This window comes from Amphiprion ocellaris, chromosome 13 (assembly GCF_022539595.1).
Source record: "Amphiprion ocellaris isolate individual 3 ecotype Okinawa chromosome 13, ASM2253959v1, whole genome shotgun sequence".
NCBI classification, from domain to species: Eukaryota; Metazoa; Chordata; class Actinopteri; family Pomacentridae; genus Amphiprion; species Amphiprion ocellaris.
Window position 1 is genome coordinate 35,054,709 of NC_072778.1, and position 14,387 is coordinate 35,069,095.

Consider the following 14,387-nt stretch of genomic DNA (forward strand, 5'->3'; position numbering starts at 1 on the left):
GAAACTGCTTCAGTCAAACATTGTAAGGTAGGCTCAATAAACTCAGGTGTCAACAGGATGCTCCTCTAGGTGAATAACAGAATATTTTTTCCTCAGAAGAGTGAGCCGATAAATGTTTTTTAAATTAATCTTGCTACGCTAACCTGTAATTTTAATTGGCCTCCACTGAGATTATTTATATTTTCTGGGTTAGTGTATTGGCAGTTTGTATTGCAAGGTTTTACAGATATAAATGGTGTACAGAGTGATGTGAGGTTGTGATGATTATATTTACAACCAGTTGTGACGTAGTTAGGAAATTAGTTTGAAAATGCATGTAAATTTAAATATCAAACTTTTACTTTGAAACTGACTAAAAAGAAACAAGTCAACTTAACATTTTTCCCTGATTGCATGTTTGTCGAAATTCAAAATTTGTTTCTGATGTGTTTGTATTGTTTATAAATCATAATGTTTATGGATAGAGGACTAAAACAGGATGATTTTAACTGTGAGCAGACAAACATACAATCATTCATTTCTGTTTTCGTGCCACTTTGCTATGACGTGAGCATAGCTGCAATTTACATGGTATGGGATACTGATTGAAGCTTTAGTCACATTTTTAAAAAAAATAATCAATGCTGCAACTAAGTAAGTAGCAAATGAAATATCACTTGTTTTAGTAAAGGTCATGTTGAATACGTGAGCTCACTTGGGGAGTGTTTTTTTTTTGGGGGGTGGGGGGGGGAATAAAAAACTATCTGTACTACAGATTATGATACATGATAGCCAGGAGCGCCAAAGCTCAGGTATGAGGCTGTGGCGCTGTACTTGGGCAGCTGACTCTCAGCTGAACTTGTCTGTGTGCAGGAGTTTTAATTCCTTGCCATAGCACTTTCTGAGGTATGACTGCTACTTTTTGCTTGGCCTCTATTAAAAGAAAAGGAAAATAAACGAGACACATGTATAGTCTTTTTATAGGTGAGTTAGTTGCTTGTGTGTAGGGCCACTGTAACGTAAATATTGATATTTTAAACAACATATTTTTACATTGTTATTTCACACTTGCAATTTACTTCTTTCACAAATAATGATCAAGACGATGAATGCCATTTATCGTGACCCAGGTTTATTTTTTTTAAAGATAGCTTGGATGTCAAATACTAAGCTAGTATTCAAAGGAATAAACATTTGTCTTTGGCCCCTCTCTGTCTCTTCCAGGTGGAGTCATTCATTTTGGATCAGGAGGACCTGGATAACCCCATTATGAAGACGGCGTCAGAGTTGCTTTTGTCCAGCGCCACAGATGGAGTAGATTTGAGGACCGTTGATCCAGAGACACAGGCTCGACTTGAAGCTCTTCTGGAAGCTGCAGGTATGACTGCTTTGTCTGAACTCAATTCAGCTTCAGACTTTACATATGTTAATCTGAAAATATTCAGCATTTTATTGGCCACACCCATTTTATACAACCAGTCTCATTTTGTGCTTTACCATACAGTAACGTAAAACAAGTACGACCACACCTTTCTGTTGCCTCAGTCCCCCCTCCCCAATCTCATTTTCAATCCCTCCAAAAGTGATGTCCTTACATCGTTGAAGGCCTAAGGCTGAAATTAGAATAAAGAGAACCTGGCAGTTCTGTAAGTATCATATGACCAGATAATTTCAAAGTGATTTGAATAAATTAGTTTGATTAGAACTTGTAATCTCGGTGTAAGAAGGTCTGTGTAGATTAATCCATTAAGGCTGGGTGTCCTGGCCTCGTTTGGGTCTGTGAACACTGCCATGCAGATTAACGCTGGAACATGCTTGAGCCTCCACAGCGTGCACAGAGCTTGTGTTGAGCAGCTAATGGCTAATCTCATTCTATTTCCCTTTCTCTCTGGCTAGTCTGAACAGAAGGGGCGCTAACTTACCTGATCTGTTTGCTTAAGATCTGTTACACTGTTACAGTAATACTAGTAATAATAACTTCTCTTATATTTTTTGGCTAGGTTTCTAATGTTGTCTTTGTATAATGTCAACAGAGAGGAGTGCTTGTGTGCACTGGTTGTAGCAATAAGATTTGGTCAGCCTTTCCTCATGCCCTGCATGAACAAAGTAGTTCAATATCAAGCCTGTCAAGACCATCCCCTGAGATGATGCTAAGCATCTGTGGGCCATAGGCTTTAGGCAACTTTTTATTGTAAAAGATGTGTAACTAAATATTTTAGTACATTGATTTTGTATGAGGTTATTTTAACTTTTTTGAATACATTTTAGTTGCCAAAAATTGTGAGACAGGGAATGAATATGTGTTTTCGTCCACATTAAATTGAGTTCCTACATTGTTCATTTGATGTAAATGTAAACACCTCCCGGTTAAAGCTGAATTATGGCATTTGAACCTTTCTAGTTACTGTGTCATTGTTACATTTCTAATCCATTGTTCTGGGGTACAGACGAAAAAAATGGAATGTCACACTGTCCTGCTGCTTACATATGGTTGTCATACTTAAGCATCGTCTTCATGTAGGGGATGAAGAGGGACTGTCCAAACCTGCTGGCACAAAACTTTACACATTGTCTTCACAGAAAAGCTAAAGATAGTATTAGACTTGAAGTTTATCACCTGACAAACATATTTCAGCTAACCTATACTGGCTTTAGTAGTTGTGATGACGGACTGATTTAGCTTAAGGATACACAGTGCAGTAAGGAGCAAAATATCTGTAAATATTAGATTTAAGGCTGCAGCTATTGATTATTTTAGTAATCGAGTATTCTGTCCGTTATTCTGGCGATTAATTGAGTAATGGATTCCGTGCTTAGCATGCATGTTAAACCATCAAAAGCGTAAGTGAACACGCTGTGCAACAGAAATAACCATCCTGGCAGAACACGGGAAGACATCTGTGGTGTATTGTACATATATAGTATAGTACAGGAGTATTCAACTAAAACTCAAAACCATGGGAACCTAAATGTATTTAGTTGGTGATGCAGAAATCACATAAATACGTTTTTATGTTTGTTCCATTTAAACTGCTGCTACTGCAGCTCATAGAACACAAATGAGAAAACTGATTGTTTATTAGTATTTATTACATAGAATATTCAATCAGTAACATTAATTTCACTTTGATTTGGCCACAAATTAAAGTGATTTCCTTTATTATGAGACAGTGTCAGACCTACAGGCACTTCAGTACAATATCATGTTTGAATGTATGAAGTTTGATAGTTTTATTGTGCAGCTGTCTATTAGAAATAATCAGCTGCATTGATCTGTAAAATAAATACATTCCGCACGTTTAACAGTTTTCTTCTTGCATTCCCGTCTTACATCATTTCCAGTCACAGCTTTTTACTGTCATAAATTTTTATTTTCCTCATTGTTCTCCATTAAAACAACCTGTTCGCGATCGGTTCATTTTATGCAAAAAACGAGTCAAATGATGCGATAAATTCTCCTCTTTGTATGGACGAGTTTGAAGCAAAAGTCTGAGTTAACAACGAAAATTGAAAAGCACCTTCATATCTGTTAATGCTGACTGTAGATTTAGATTTTGTCGAGCCGACTCACACAAAGAAAGCCTGACTGTTAAACTGCCTTCGTAGTTCAGTCCTCTGGTCTGCTGAATGCCATGAACACTAGAAAAACTGTGCCGGTTAAAATAGAAGCGTATGATTTATTGGTTATATTTCTGGGTCCGTATAGGATGAACTCTGGGTTTGGACTTGGTCTGTGGTCCGCCAGTTAGTGACCTGGGGTCTAGAATGTAGTGGATCAAACGAAGCCTCAATTCGGAGAATTTTGCCTCGAGGAATTTTAGTAATGGAATTACTTGAATAACTTGAGGAATAGTTTCAGCCCTAATTAGATTATGATTTGTTACCAGGTTAAAAATCTTGACTTAAAATACCAATGCACTAAAGAAAATAGCTTTGTATTTGGTTAAGGTTCCTGGTTTGATTTATTAAGCATTTTGTGTTGTAAAGAGGCTATAAATGATAATATATCTGTAATTTGACCAAAAATTGTCAAAAACGGTGGCAGAGTGTGTAAAAAGAACATGAACTGTAACACCAGAAAGCGAATATGGTAACTAACAAAAACAAAAATCACCCTCACAGGCTGTTCTCTTCACTTAGCGGCCACTTATACATTATGCAGGGCCACCTAATAAAGTACCTACGTAGTTCATGCAGTAGTATAGTAGTGTTTCAGTATGTTGCGCCTCAATGATTAGTTTCTTTAATTTTAGACTGTAACAACAGAGAAATTTTAATGTGTTGTTAATGCACTGGAAGCTTTAGCTGAAGGACGTCTGTTTTGTCCTTTGTTAGTGAATGTGCGCTTTTTGGCTAAGAGCTGTCATGTCACTTAAGAATTATTTTTCATACAGTCTGAAAGTAATGACCGGATTCTTTCTGAAGGTTAGCAGAGTCAAGAGCCATTTAAAATTCAATCCGCAACATAGAAAAGTGTCCAAAAAGTGAGAGAATCTTAGTACATCGAGTATGTCTGTGTGTGGCCTAAATTGGCATCAATTTCAGACCAGTTTTCAACAATGAGCTCGCCAATGTACCTGGAGACAGGCTCTCCTTTCTCCGGTGGCTGTAACCCCCTACCACTCATGCACAGTACACAACACGATTGTCACGATCTATATTTCCCTGTACCCCATGGAAATTGTGCTGTAGAGCAATGGTCTCATGCACATGTCCCAAAATTGTTTGTATATAGTACTCAACTAGTGTTTGCTCAAGAGGGCACATATACACCAAAAGCATGAGGGTGACATGACACACATCTGCTGACTGTGGCAAGTGGTAGAACATGCTAACAGTTGGTGTATGTGCTGTAAAATGTAGCCGTTTGTCTATAAGAGAGAAGAGAATAACTGTTAGACATAATAAACAATACAGGTGTGAAAACACTGAACAGAACATTCAACATTAAAATGATGAAGAAATTAATCAAGCATATTTATAATGTTGTTCATATGGTCATGAAAAAATATGTAGAAGCATCAGATCCTGACAAGTTTTGCAAAAGTAAAGGAACATCTTATTTGTAAATGTTTCAATACAATTGAATAAATATAAATTTGTTGTTGCAACAATTGCTCAGATATGATGATCACAGGTGTTGTTGGTCACAGTAAACAAGCTATGTTGCCATGTCTGGAGTGACATCTGCTCTGCATCACAGGCTACTTATGGACAAATACAGTGCATGCCAACACTTTTAAAAGACCACACAAAATGTGGATTGTGTAAAAATACATTTGGCTTTTGGAATATTGGAGAGGCAGGGTTATGTAAGGATTCGCGTGGATTTATCATGTTTACGCTGCAGGTCTGATATACACCGAAAATAGCAAGTCTAAACATGACTTGTGCTCCAGCAGACAGATAATCAACAGTTTTATTTATTATTTGGCTCTTGGACTTCAGTAATGTGTTGTGACGCACAGCTGTTTTTCTCTCTTTTCCAACCCTATCCTGCAAACTCTACATCACGATAAAGGTCTCCTCATGAAGTAACTTTCTCCCTTTAGCGATTAAAAGGTTATTGATCGAGCAAAGAATATATTTTATATATCTCAAGCTATTGCCTCTATATGTACGGTGTAGTGAACTTCCTTTAATGAGAAAACTGTAAAATAATGTCAAATGAACTGCAACTGTAACAGGCTGTTGCTAATTAAGTATTAAATATGACAAACATACATGTATAATGTAATTGATTGTGACTTTCATGTGAATTCTATACACTATGTGCTCAATCAAGTCAGCAAAACAACAGAAGCACCAGTCTTGAGTGGCTCACTAAAGACTCATGGTAAGTGTCCAGAGAACATAGACACGTTACATTGACTGACTGCAGTGGGCTCTGGTAACCAGCACAGCGTTGCTGCAAAGAGGCAAAGTGATTCTCACTTGTTCAAAGATCCAGCTGCTGCAATGCACAAAACGTCTTTCATCTTTCATTCACCAAAGCCCGGACACCTGTTATAGTGCAGGAAGGTTATGGTTCTTGTCGTTTTTTTTCTTCATTATGCAAGTTATATTATGTGGACTAGGTAATATGGTTGAGAACATTAGCAAAGACATTAATAATTATACCACAATGCTCCAGATGTATGCAAATTAATTTCAAATATTCAAATTGATTTTCAGTGCAGTGAACCCTGGTCCACTGTTATATGCTTGCCAGCAGACCCAACTCTTCAACTGTGTCTAACAAAGACTTTTTGATCGATAGTTGGATGTTTTTTAAAGCATTAATTTGGGCAGCAGAGATGTTCTAATAACATAATGATCACATCATATGATTATTACAATACACTGTGACTGATCATCAATATATTGAATTATTGCCTCCATATATATGTAAATGTAATTGGGAATTCTTGTAGTTAATTTGTTATGCATGTGCTGCATTTATACATGGAAACCACAGAATGGTGAGTTCTGAAATTTGGTTTAAAGCCAGGGAGAGGTCCTGGAAATCCAGTGGACAAAATGTGAATGAACCCTGTTGTAAGGTCTCAGGGGTACAACCGAAACACTTTGGGAAGCATAAGGGAATCTAAACAAAATTGTTTACAGCATTTATTCCCCAGTGTACTTTTAGAGCTGAAACCCTTTTCTGTTTGGGGTTCCTTTGTTGCTTTGTGTTGGAAATTCAGATCATGTGGGCATGCTGTCATGATGCTGCTTCTAGTAGAAAGGTCAGTCTATTATATTGTCAGCCTTAGATTTAATTCCTACCTTTTGTCATGTCTTGGCAGTCTCTGTGTCTGCCTTTTACAGGAGCTCTGTCAAACCATGATTTTGTACACTAATCGAACACTGTCAAACTCTAATTTTCTTAACTTTTCTGGTGCCACCCTCATGTCACATTGACAGAAAACATGCAGCACAGACATTTAACTTTACTGATATAGACCCTTGCAAACTTATACAGTTCAAAGTATTGTACCAAAATGCCTCAATTTAATAACAATTTAAGGAAAAAAAAGTTCATTGATCACATAATATATAAAATCCAATAAAAGTCACCAAAAATAAGGGATAATGGAATTAAAATGACAATTTCGTTTTTACGTAAATGTTCCAAAAGTAATTACTATATGAAAAGATAATTGGAAAACAACAATAAGTCGAAGAAAAATGACAGTTCTTTGGCAGATACACACAAACCTGACACAACACTGTGGTATTCTTAAGATCTGTGGGATTCACTGAAAAATGTATTTCTCCAGTAAGATAGTTGAGAAACATTTATTATCTCAAACAAGTGGCTGCAATGTACAAGATTATCAGGGCTTGACTAATTTACACACCTTTCCCTTTGTGTTTAACTTTGTAATGTAACTCTGATTACATTTATCGCAAGAAATTACAATTTCTCATCAGCAAAGGCTCACCAGCAATGGTCTTGCTAGATTTTACCCAAAACACAATAAATTCTTCTTGTAATAATAGAGAATAGTTTAGTACCATTTTCATGCTTCTTTGGCTGCACGTCTTTGAGTTAATGCTGCCCCAATACTGTGACAGCCAGTTGTATGTTCTGATTTAGTATTTGGGTAACACACCTGTCCTGACACATTTTATTTTAGTACAGCTGGATAGAAGACCATGTTGTTTGTGTAAACATTCCAGGGTTTTGGGTGAAGCTAGACAGGATCAGGTGCTTATAGGTAAACACACAGGGTTTACGCTCGAAGGTCTGACTTCCGCCATTTGAGTTAATAAGATAAAAATAAGAGCGAATTCTGAGGCATCTTTTAGAAAGAGAATGCCTGTGTTCTGGATCCCGGATGAATTTTTTTTTTCTGTGGATCCAAACATTGGGCTGCACTAATGATTCTTTGTTGCCATGTTGAAAGGCAAAATCTAGCTAGCATTAAAACCTTCAGCTAGTATGTTGTTGAGAATTTGAGGATAAAGATGCAACATGGTCGTTCCTACTCGCTGAGCGATTTGCTACATGAGACTTTTTTTCATAGACTAAAAAGTCGATTCACTGATGTTAAAACAACAGATGTCAGCTGCCTTTGTTCAGGAAGTCAGTGAGCTTTAATGTTGACATACGTTGGCTTATCTTAAACACTGGCTAAAATTTGAATTTACAACTTGCATTAAAATGTGTATTCTGATTGCACAGTGTGTTGGTGGTACAGTGGTTCTGAGCAACTCATTGGCTAGCTAGTAACTAATTTCAGTTAATGAAAAACAAATATATATACACAGTCTTGACCTCAATGAAAGCTCAATCTCCAAGGATGAGTCAGACCTAAATAGGTGAAGGTCAGTTATTATTTAAAGCGTGTCTTACAGCGGTTATTGTTTGAGAAAAATAATGTAAAAAACGTTTTTTCACTTTGATTTCATATGAGTTTTTGCAGTAAACCGAACCCCGATCTGTGCTCAGTCTGTTCGGTTTAGTCAACTTGCATTCTCTGACATAAACATAATGCAGTAAAACATTAATGATAAACTTTCTTGACCTGTTCCCCTGTGCCTTGGAGGCCGTTGTGAAATCCTTGTCTGGGAACTGTGCTAAGTTTAGCTCGAGTCACAGGCCTAGTGGTGACAACAAGGACCTCAAGGACTGGAGCTCACTTCTTCCTGGCTAATGGATGGTGTCAAGCTGAGGCGGAAAAGTTCAAAACCAACACTCTTTTTCTCCTCTCTTGACTGTTCTCGCTTTATATTTACACATATCTGAAAACATACACAGCCATACTCAGACACAAACACTTGAGTGGTTTGTTGGTTGGAAAATGTTCCTCGTCCTGTCTGCTGAAAGACATCTTTCAGTGTAGGCCATCAGCAAAAGATGTTTTTGTCATATTGCTTGCTCTTGCCTCTCATTCCTTTTTTGGCTTTCTGTTCTCTTTCATGACAAATATACAAACACATTCTTCTCTCATCGTACTTCTTTCTTGCTGACCACTGTCTCCAGTTTCTGTCTCTCCCACATTCACTGCCTCTTACCCATCTATAATTCATGCAGGATGAGACATTTTTCTTCAACCATTAACAGCTTGAACCTATGTTGACTAGTTTAAACAACTAACTTCACTTCTGTCACTGCATTTCTTTGAGTTCTGGACACAGATCTGAGCTACACACACATTATTTTTGTTGCCCAGTGGGTATTGTTTTCTGCCTTAAAGTGTCACAGCGATCTGGGAATTAGTAATGATAGATGTTGCGTTCAGAGTAGTTAAAAGATATATTAAGCCATATTAACAAATGCTTGTGTGTGTTTTCTGTGTGATTTTTTTTTCCCTCTGTGTATGCTGCTACTAACCCTGGATTGGATTGGCTGGACTGGACTTGCTTCTTCATCTGGTCTGGTGTGGTTGTGCTCCCCTGTGGTTTGCATTGCCCTATGCACCTCTGCCCTTTTGGTGTTCGGCAGGCATCGGTAAACTGTCCACTGCCGATGGTAAAGCTTTTGCAGACCCCGAGGTGCTACGCCGACTGACGTCATCTGTGAGTTGTGCCCTGGATGAGGCTGCAGCCGCCCTGACCCGAATGAGAGCTGAAAACACACTCAACGCCGGCCAAGCCGACAAGTATGTATCTTACCCATACTGTACATACTCATCGCTCTCCTGTCAAATCTTAGCTGCACTTACAGTACATTTGCATGAGTGTATGTGCATTTGGAGATTCAGCAAAAGTGATTGAGTGTTTGTGAGGCGTATGTGTGTTCACCTGTCACAGTGGCAGTAATTGTAGCAGTCTGGTTATTTTCAGCCGTAGTTTAGCAGAGGCGTGTTCCGATGGGGATGTCAACGCTGTGCGCAAATTGCTGGATGAGGGACGGAGCGTCAACGAACACACAGAAGAAGGGGAGAGCCTGCTGTGCCTCGCTTGCTCGGCTGGCTACTACGAACTTGCACAGGTATGGAACAGTAGCGTTTGGAGTGGGGATTAGATTTAACATAATTCTGATTCACCTGTTTGGAGTGTGTAGTATCTCCACAAGGACGTAACCTCTCTTCAAAACAAACAATAGAATCACTGGTGAAAAATTTGGCACTGGTGATGAGCCTTTATGCATTTTGTGACTTCATAATGTCATGTTTCATCCTTAGGTGTTGTTGGCCATGCATGCCAATGTGGAGGACAGGGGCATCAAGGGAGACATAACGCCACTTATGGCTGCTGCCAGCGGAGGTTACGTGGACATTGTCAAACTGCTTCTGGTCCATGGGGCAGATGTTAATGCACAGTCGTCAACAGGTAAAACAACCGAATGTTTCTAATTATGAATTTCCGTTTGCCCTCCGTGTTTTGCAGTCACACTAATCTCTCTGCTGTCTTTCAGGCAACACAGCTCTGACGTATGCATGTGCTGGTGGCTTCGTGGATGTGGTGAAGGTGCTGCTGAAAGAGGGTGCGAACATTGAGGACCACAACGAGAACGGACACACACCTCTTATGGAGGCGGCCAGTGCTGGTCATGTAGAGGTGGCCAGGGTACTCTTGGAGTATGGCGCTGGCATCAACACACACTCCAATGAGTTCAAGGAGAGTGCTCTCACACTTGCCTGCTATAAAGGTCAGTGTGGTGCATATGTGTCCTTTTAGTAATTTTTTTTTTTTTTTTTATATATATGCCATGTCATTTAACATCCCCTTGACTAATACTTTAACAGTGGTAGAAGGTGTAGAAAATGGATTTTGTGTGTTTGTCTTCTGTAGGTCACTTGGACATGGTTCGTTTTCTGTTGGAAGCTGGAGCAGACCAGGAACACAAAACAGATGAGATGCACACAGCACTGATGGAGGCTTGCATGGTGAGCATCTGACCCAAACCTAATTTCTCATTTCACACTTAGCACTTGTTTGAAGACACCAGATGTTGTTTAATTTTACTTTCCAATTAAAACTGCATTTGTTTTAGTCAATTTTGAGCTATTTCCTTTCCAGTTTTGTCATCAGCACCATGAATATTTACCCACACTCTACATTTGAAACAACCTTCAGTACAGTCCCAGTGCAGATCAAACATTCAAATAACTAAGCCTTTTATACACCAACAAAACATTAGCTCAGAAGTGCAATGGTAGCTCTCATTCAGTATCCAAACAATTTGACAGAACTCTCTGCACGGTTCAGTCATATACAAAGCTTCATCTTGATCAGAAATTTTGTTACTGAATTATAGTGACCTATTTTCAACAGGAATTATGAGGTCTCAGACTTCTGCGGACTGTCTTTTAGTTTAACTGGAAAGCGATATCACATATTTATTCAGGTGCTTATCTCTGCATTCTCTGTGTGTCTCGCTGTCCCAGGACGGCCATGTGGAGGTGGCGCGGCTGCTGTTGGACAGCGGTGCGCAGGTCAACATGCCAGCTGATTCTTTTGAATCGCCCCTTACCCTTGCAGCTTGTGGTGGACATGTGGAGCTGGCAGCCTTGCTCATAGAGAGAGGAGCCAACTTGGAGGAAGTACGTACAGAGGAAAATGCCTAAACACCAACACAAGTTTGGGAAAAATGCATAAAGCACAGTCATGGCGGCAGTTGTTGGTTTTCTTTGTGGAACTGTATAAGTACCAATTATGTTGCTGTAGATGGATTTCTATTCTTCATACGGTCCTGTGGCTATTGAGATACAATGTACTGAACACCACCAGACACATCTTTTTTAAGTGCTTCCAAATTAAAAATTTAATTGTTGTAGACATTTAATATACATTAATAAAACAAGCTTATGGCTAGTCTACACGACAAACCCAAGGTAGAGCAAACAAAAAAATAACTGTTTCACTTAAAAAACAAAAAACAAAAACAAACTTGAATAACAAAATGTACTGAGAGGAGGAATGTGTAAGACATCCACCAATTTCAAAGGTATGGTGACACTGGCCAGCAACAGACTGATGGCAACCTTAAGGTAGAAGATAGGGCCCTATAGTTTCTGTGATAACAAGGACAGGATGCACGACTGTACCTCGGATGAGTTGCTTGCTGGCTGCACTTCAACCCCAGGCTGGGCTTTTATGCTTGTGAGCTTTTCAGACAATATATCTATTTCTAACTGAGCCACTCTACTGTAGCTACAGTTTAAAAAACATTTCCCTGATGCTTTGGCTCAGCAGGAGGTCAACTTAGGTCTGTTAGGTCTCCAGACTTGCATTACACTAAAGAAAAACCATGAGGCTCGAGCACGCCCTCTGGCCAATGCTACTTTTTCTTCTGTTGGACTAAGGGCGGACTGGACACTACAGTGACTCAGTTTCATTTGATTAAACAGTGACAGTGAAATAAGAAAGGACATGCAGTGGAAAAAATGCAGGTGAATGACATGCAGTAAAGGTTTAGGGAGGTCAGAAATCAAACCAGAGACTCACAGCTTGACGGTCAGATCTCCCATATTGTCTCTTGAGTGGACTGCACTTTAATATTCTCCTGTTGGGGAAAACAATATTCTTGGCTGTTTTAATTGTTTTACACAGGACTGCCTTGCTGCAGCTGCTGTGTAAAACTTTACATTTTTAGAGTGTAGATTGCTGCCTGGAGGTTTTTGTTTTTTCCCACAGTGAAGGGGATTTTGAAAATGGTGACATGTAGATAGTGGAAAGAGAGGAAAAAGCCAATGGCAGGCTTCTACCTGCAGTCTACATCCAGTGAGTCAGACTATGTCTTGAGGTATAAACTGTTATGATTGGGACAGGCCTAGGCTAGCTGGTTAGCATGCTAATGTCACTAGATACCTCTGCAGCAGAATACATAGAAAACATCAAGCTATTTTTCCGTATTTGAACTGTAATTTAGGGGCAATTTGTGAATGATTTTAACTAAAAACATCTATACTGCCCCTTTAATGGACTGAACACAGTACACAAACACAAATAAAGCAGAATTTAAGACCACAGAATAATTTTGGTATGAGTCATACTCACCTTTAAGGTTTCTCATCTGCTGATGCTTCTGTTCTTGTCCAGGTAAATGATGAGGGCTACACACCCCTGATGGAAGCAGCCAGAGAAGGCCATGAGGAGATGGTAGCACTGCTGCTAGCTCAAGGTATGAGAGCTTTTTTCTTACATGTGGGAAATGGAAACTTAATGTCAAATGCCATCCCAGTGAATAATGCAGACTTGTTTGGATTGCTTTGACTGTGGCCAGTCATCTCTTTGTGTTTGTTTGATTCTCAAAAGAACAAAGACTGTAAAGGGATTTTGACACGATTATGGTCTTGTGACATATTCATGTTTTGCCCTTTTTGAAACCGAGCACTCATCAGTCACTAACTGTTTTTGTTCCGTTGTCCAGGTGCTAACATCAACGCCCAGACAGAGGAGACCCAGGAGACAGCTTTGACTCTAGCATGTTGTGGAGGTTTCTTGGAAGTAGCTGACTTCCTCATTAAGGCAGGGGCTGACATTGAGTTGGGCTGCTCCACTCCTCTAATGGAGGCTGCACAGGAAGGCCATCTGGAGTTGGTCAAATACCTTCTGGCTGCAGGTGAGCAAGAAGAATGAAGGCAAGAAGCTGCAGATCTGGGAGAACAAACAGGCGTGCTTAGCTGCATTAAAAATGTGTTAGTCATACCTGTGTCCTTACATGCCTAATCTCTTGGTTTTGCCATTCAGGAGCAAACGTTCACGCCACCACAGCAACGGGTGACACAGCGTTGACGTATGCATGTGAGAACGGACACACTGATGTGGCGGATGTGCTGCTGCAGGCTGGAGCCAACTTGGTATGCTGTACTCTTTAATCCACTTTGTCACTCATGATTTACATAGGTTTAGATACCAACAGGCCCAGAACAAATGTATATTGAAGTCTGAGTGCTTTGTGTGCAAATGTCAATTGATTTAACTGAATATAGTCTGTTGTGAAAAGCAAGGTCTGGAAGCAGCAGCTTTCTTTTTTTTCTGGATCAGATCAAATCATAACCCTTTTACACAACTTCTGTACTGATTGTAACAAATGCATCTTAATCTTTGTCCTGCAGGAACATGAGTCTGAAGGAGGGCGGACGCCCTTGATGAAGGCAGCAAGGGCAGGACATCTCTGTACAGTGCAGTTTCTTATCAGCAAAGGTGGGTTATTGACTAGCTGATCAGATTAACCAAATGAAATACACTTTTTTTGGAAATCAGTATTGATTTGAACCCAATTCCACTAAAAAGATTACTGTGGTAACTTGTTTTATTTATTTGATATATCAAGAAGTATATTGTTCATACATGCAGAAATTGGCCATTTTATATACATTTGTGAATTCAGTTTGGTTACTTAAACTATATAGGAAATGTTTCCTTGTTTATCTTGTTTACTCCATTGTATTTGTTACCTTAATATATAAAACACTGAACTCCTTCTGACCTTGTACATGGAGTCATTCCTTGTGTCATTATATAGAGTT

General features: G+C 39.2%; 1 protein-coding gene across 7 annotated transcripts in view; it reads left to right on the plus strand.

The window, feature by feature from the left end:
* ankhd1 (ankyrin repeat and KH domain containing 1) overlaps positions 1-14,387 on the plus strand; it is a 30,293-nt gene that overhangs the window by 2,543 nt on the left and 13,363 nt on the right. Inside the window, exons 2-12 of one of the 7 annotated variants that reach the window (XM_023284060.3) lie at positions 1,204-1,357; positions 9,413-9,569; positions 9,739-9,901; positions 10,095-10,242; positions 10,328-10,561; positions 10,705-10,799; positions 11,301-11,456; positions 12,955-13,036; positions 13,286-13,477; positions 13,606-13,715; positions 13,974-14,061. In XM_023284060.3, coding sequence (XP_023139828.1) covers positions 1,204-1,357; positions 9,413-9,569; positions 9,739-9,901; positions 10,095-10,242; positions 10,328-10,561; positions 10,705-10,799; positions 11,301-11,456; positions 12,955-13,036; positions 13,286-13,477; positions 13,606-13,715; positions 13,974-14,061 — 1,579 coding nt within the window. Of the gene's footprint in view, positions 1-1,203; positions 1,358-9,412; positions 9,570-9,738; positions 9,902-10,094; positions 10,243-10,327; positions 10,562-10,704; positions 10,800-11,292; positions 11,457-12,954; positions 13,037-13,285; positions 13,478-13,605; positions 13,716-13,973; positions 14,062-14,387 lie in introns of all 7 variants that reach the window. The other 6 variants (XM_055016426.1, XM_023284061.3, XM_055016427.1 and 3 more) reach the window with 6 other exon arrangements.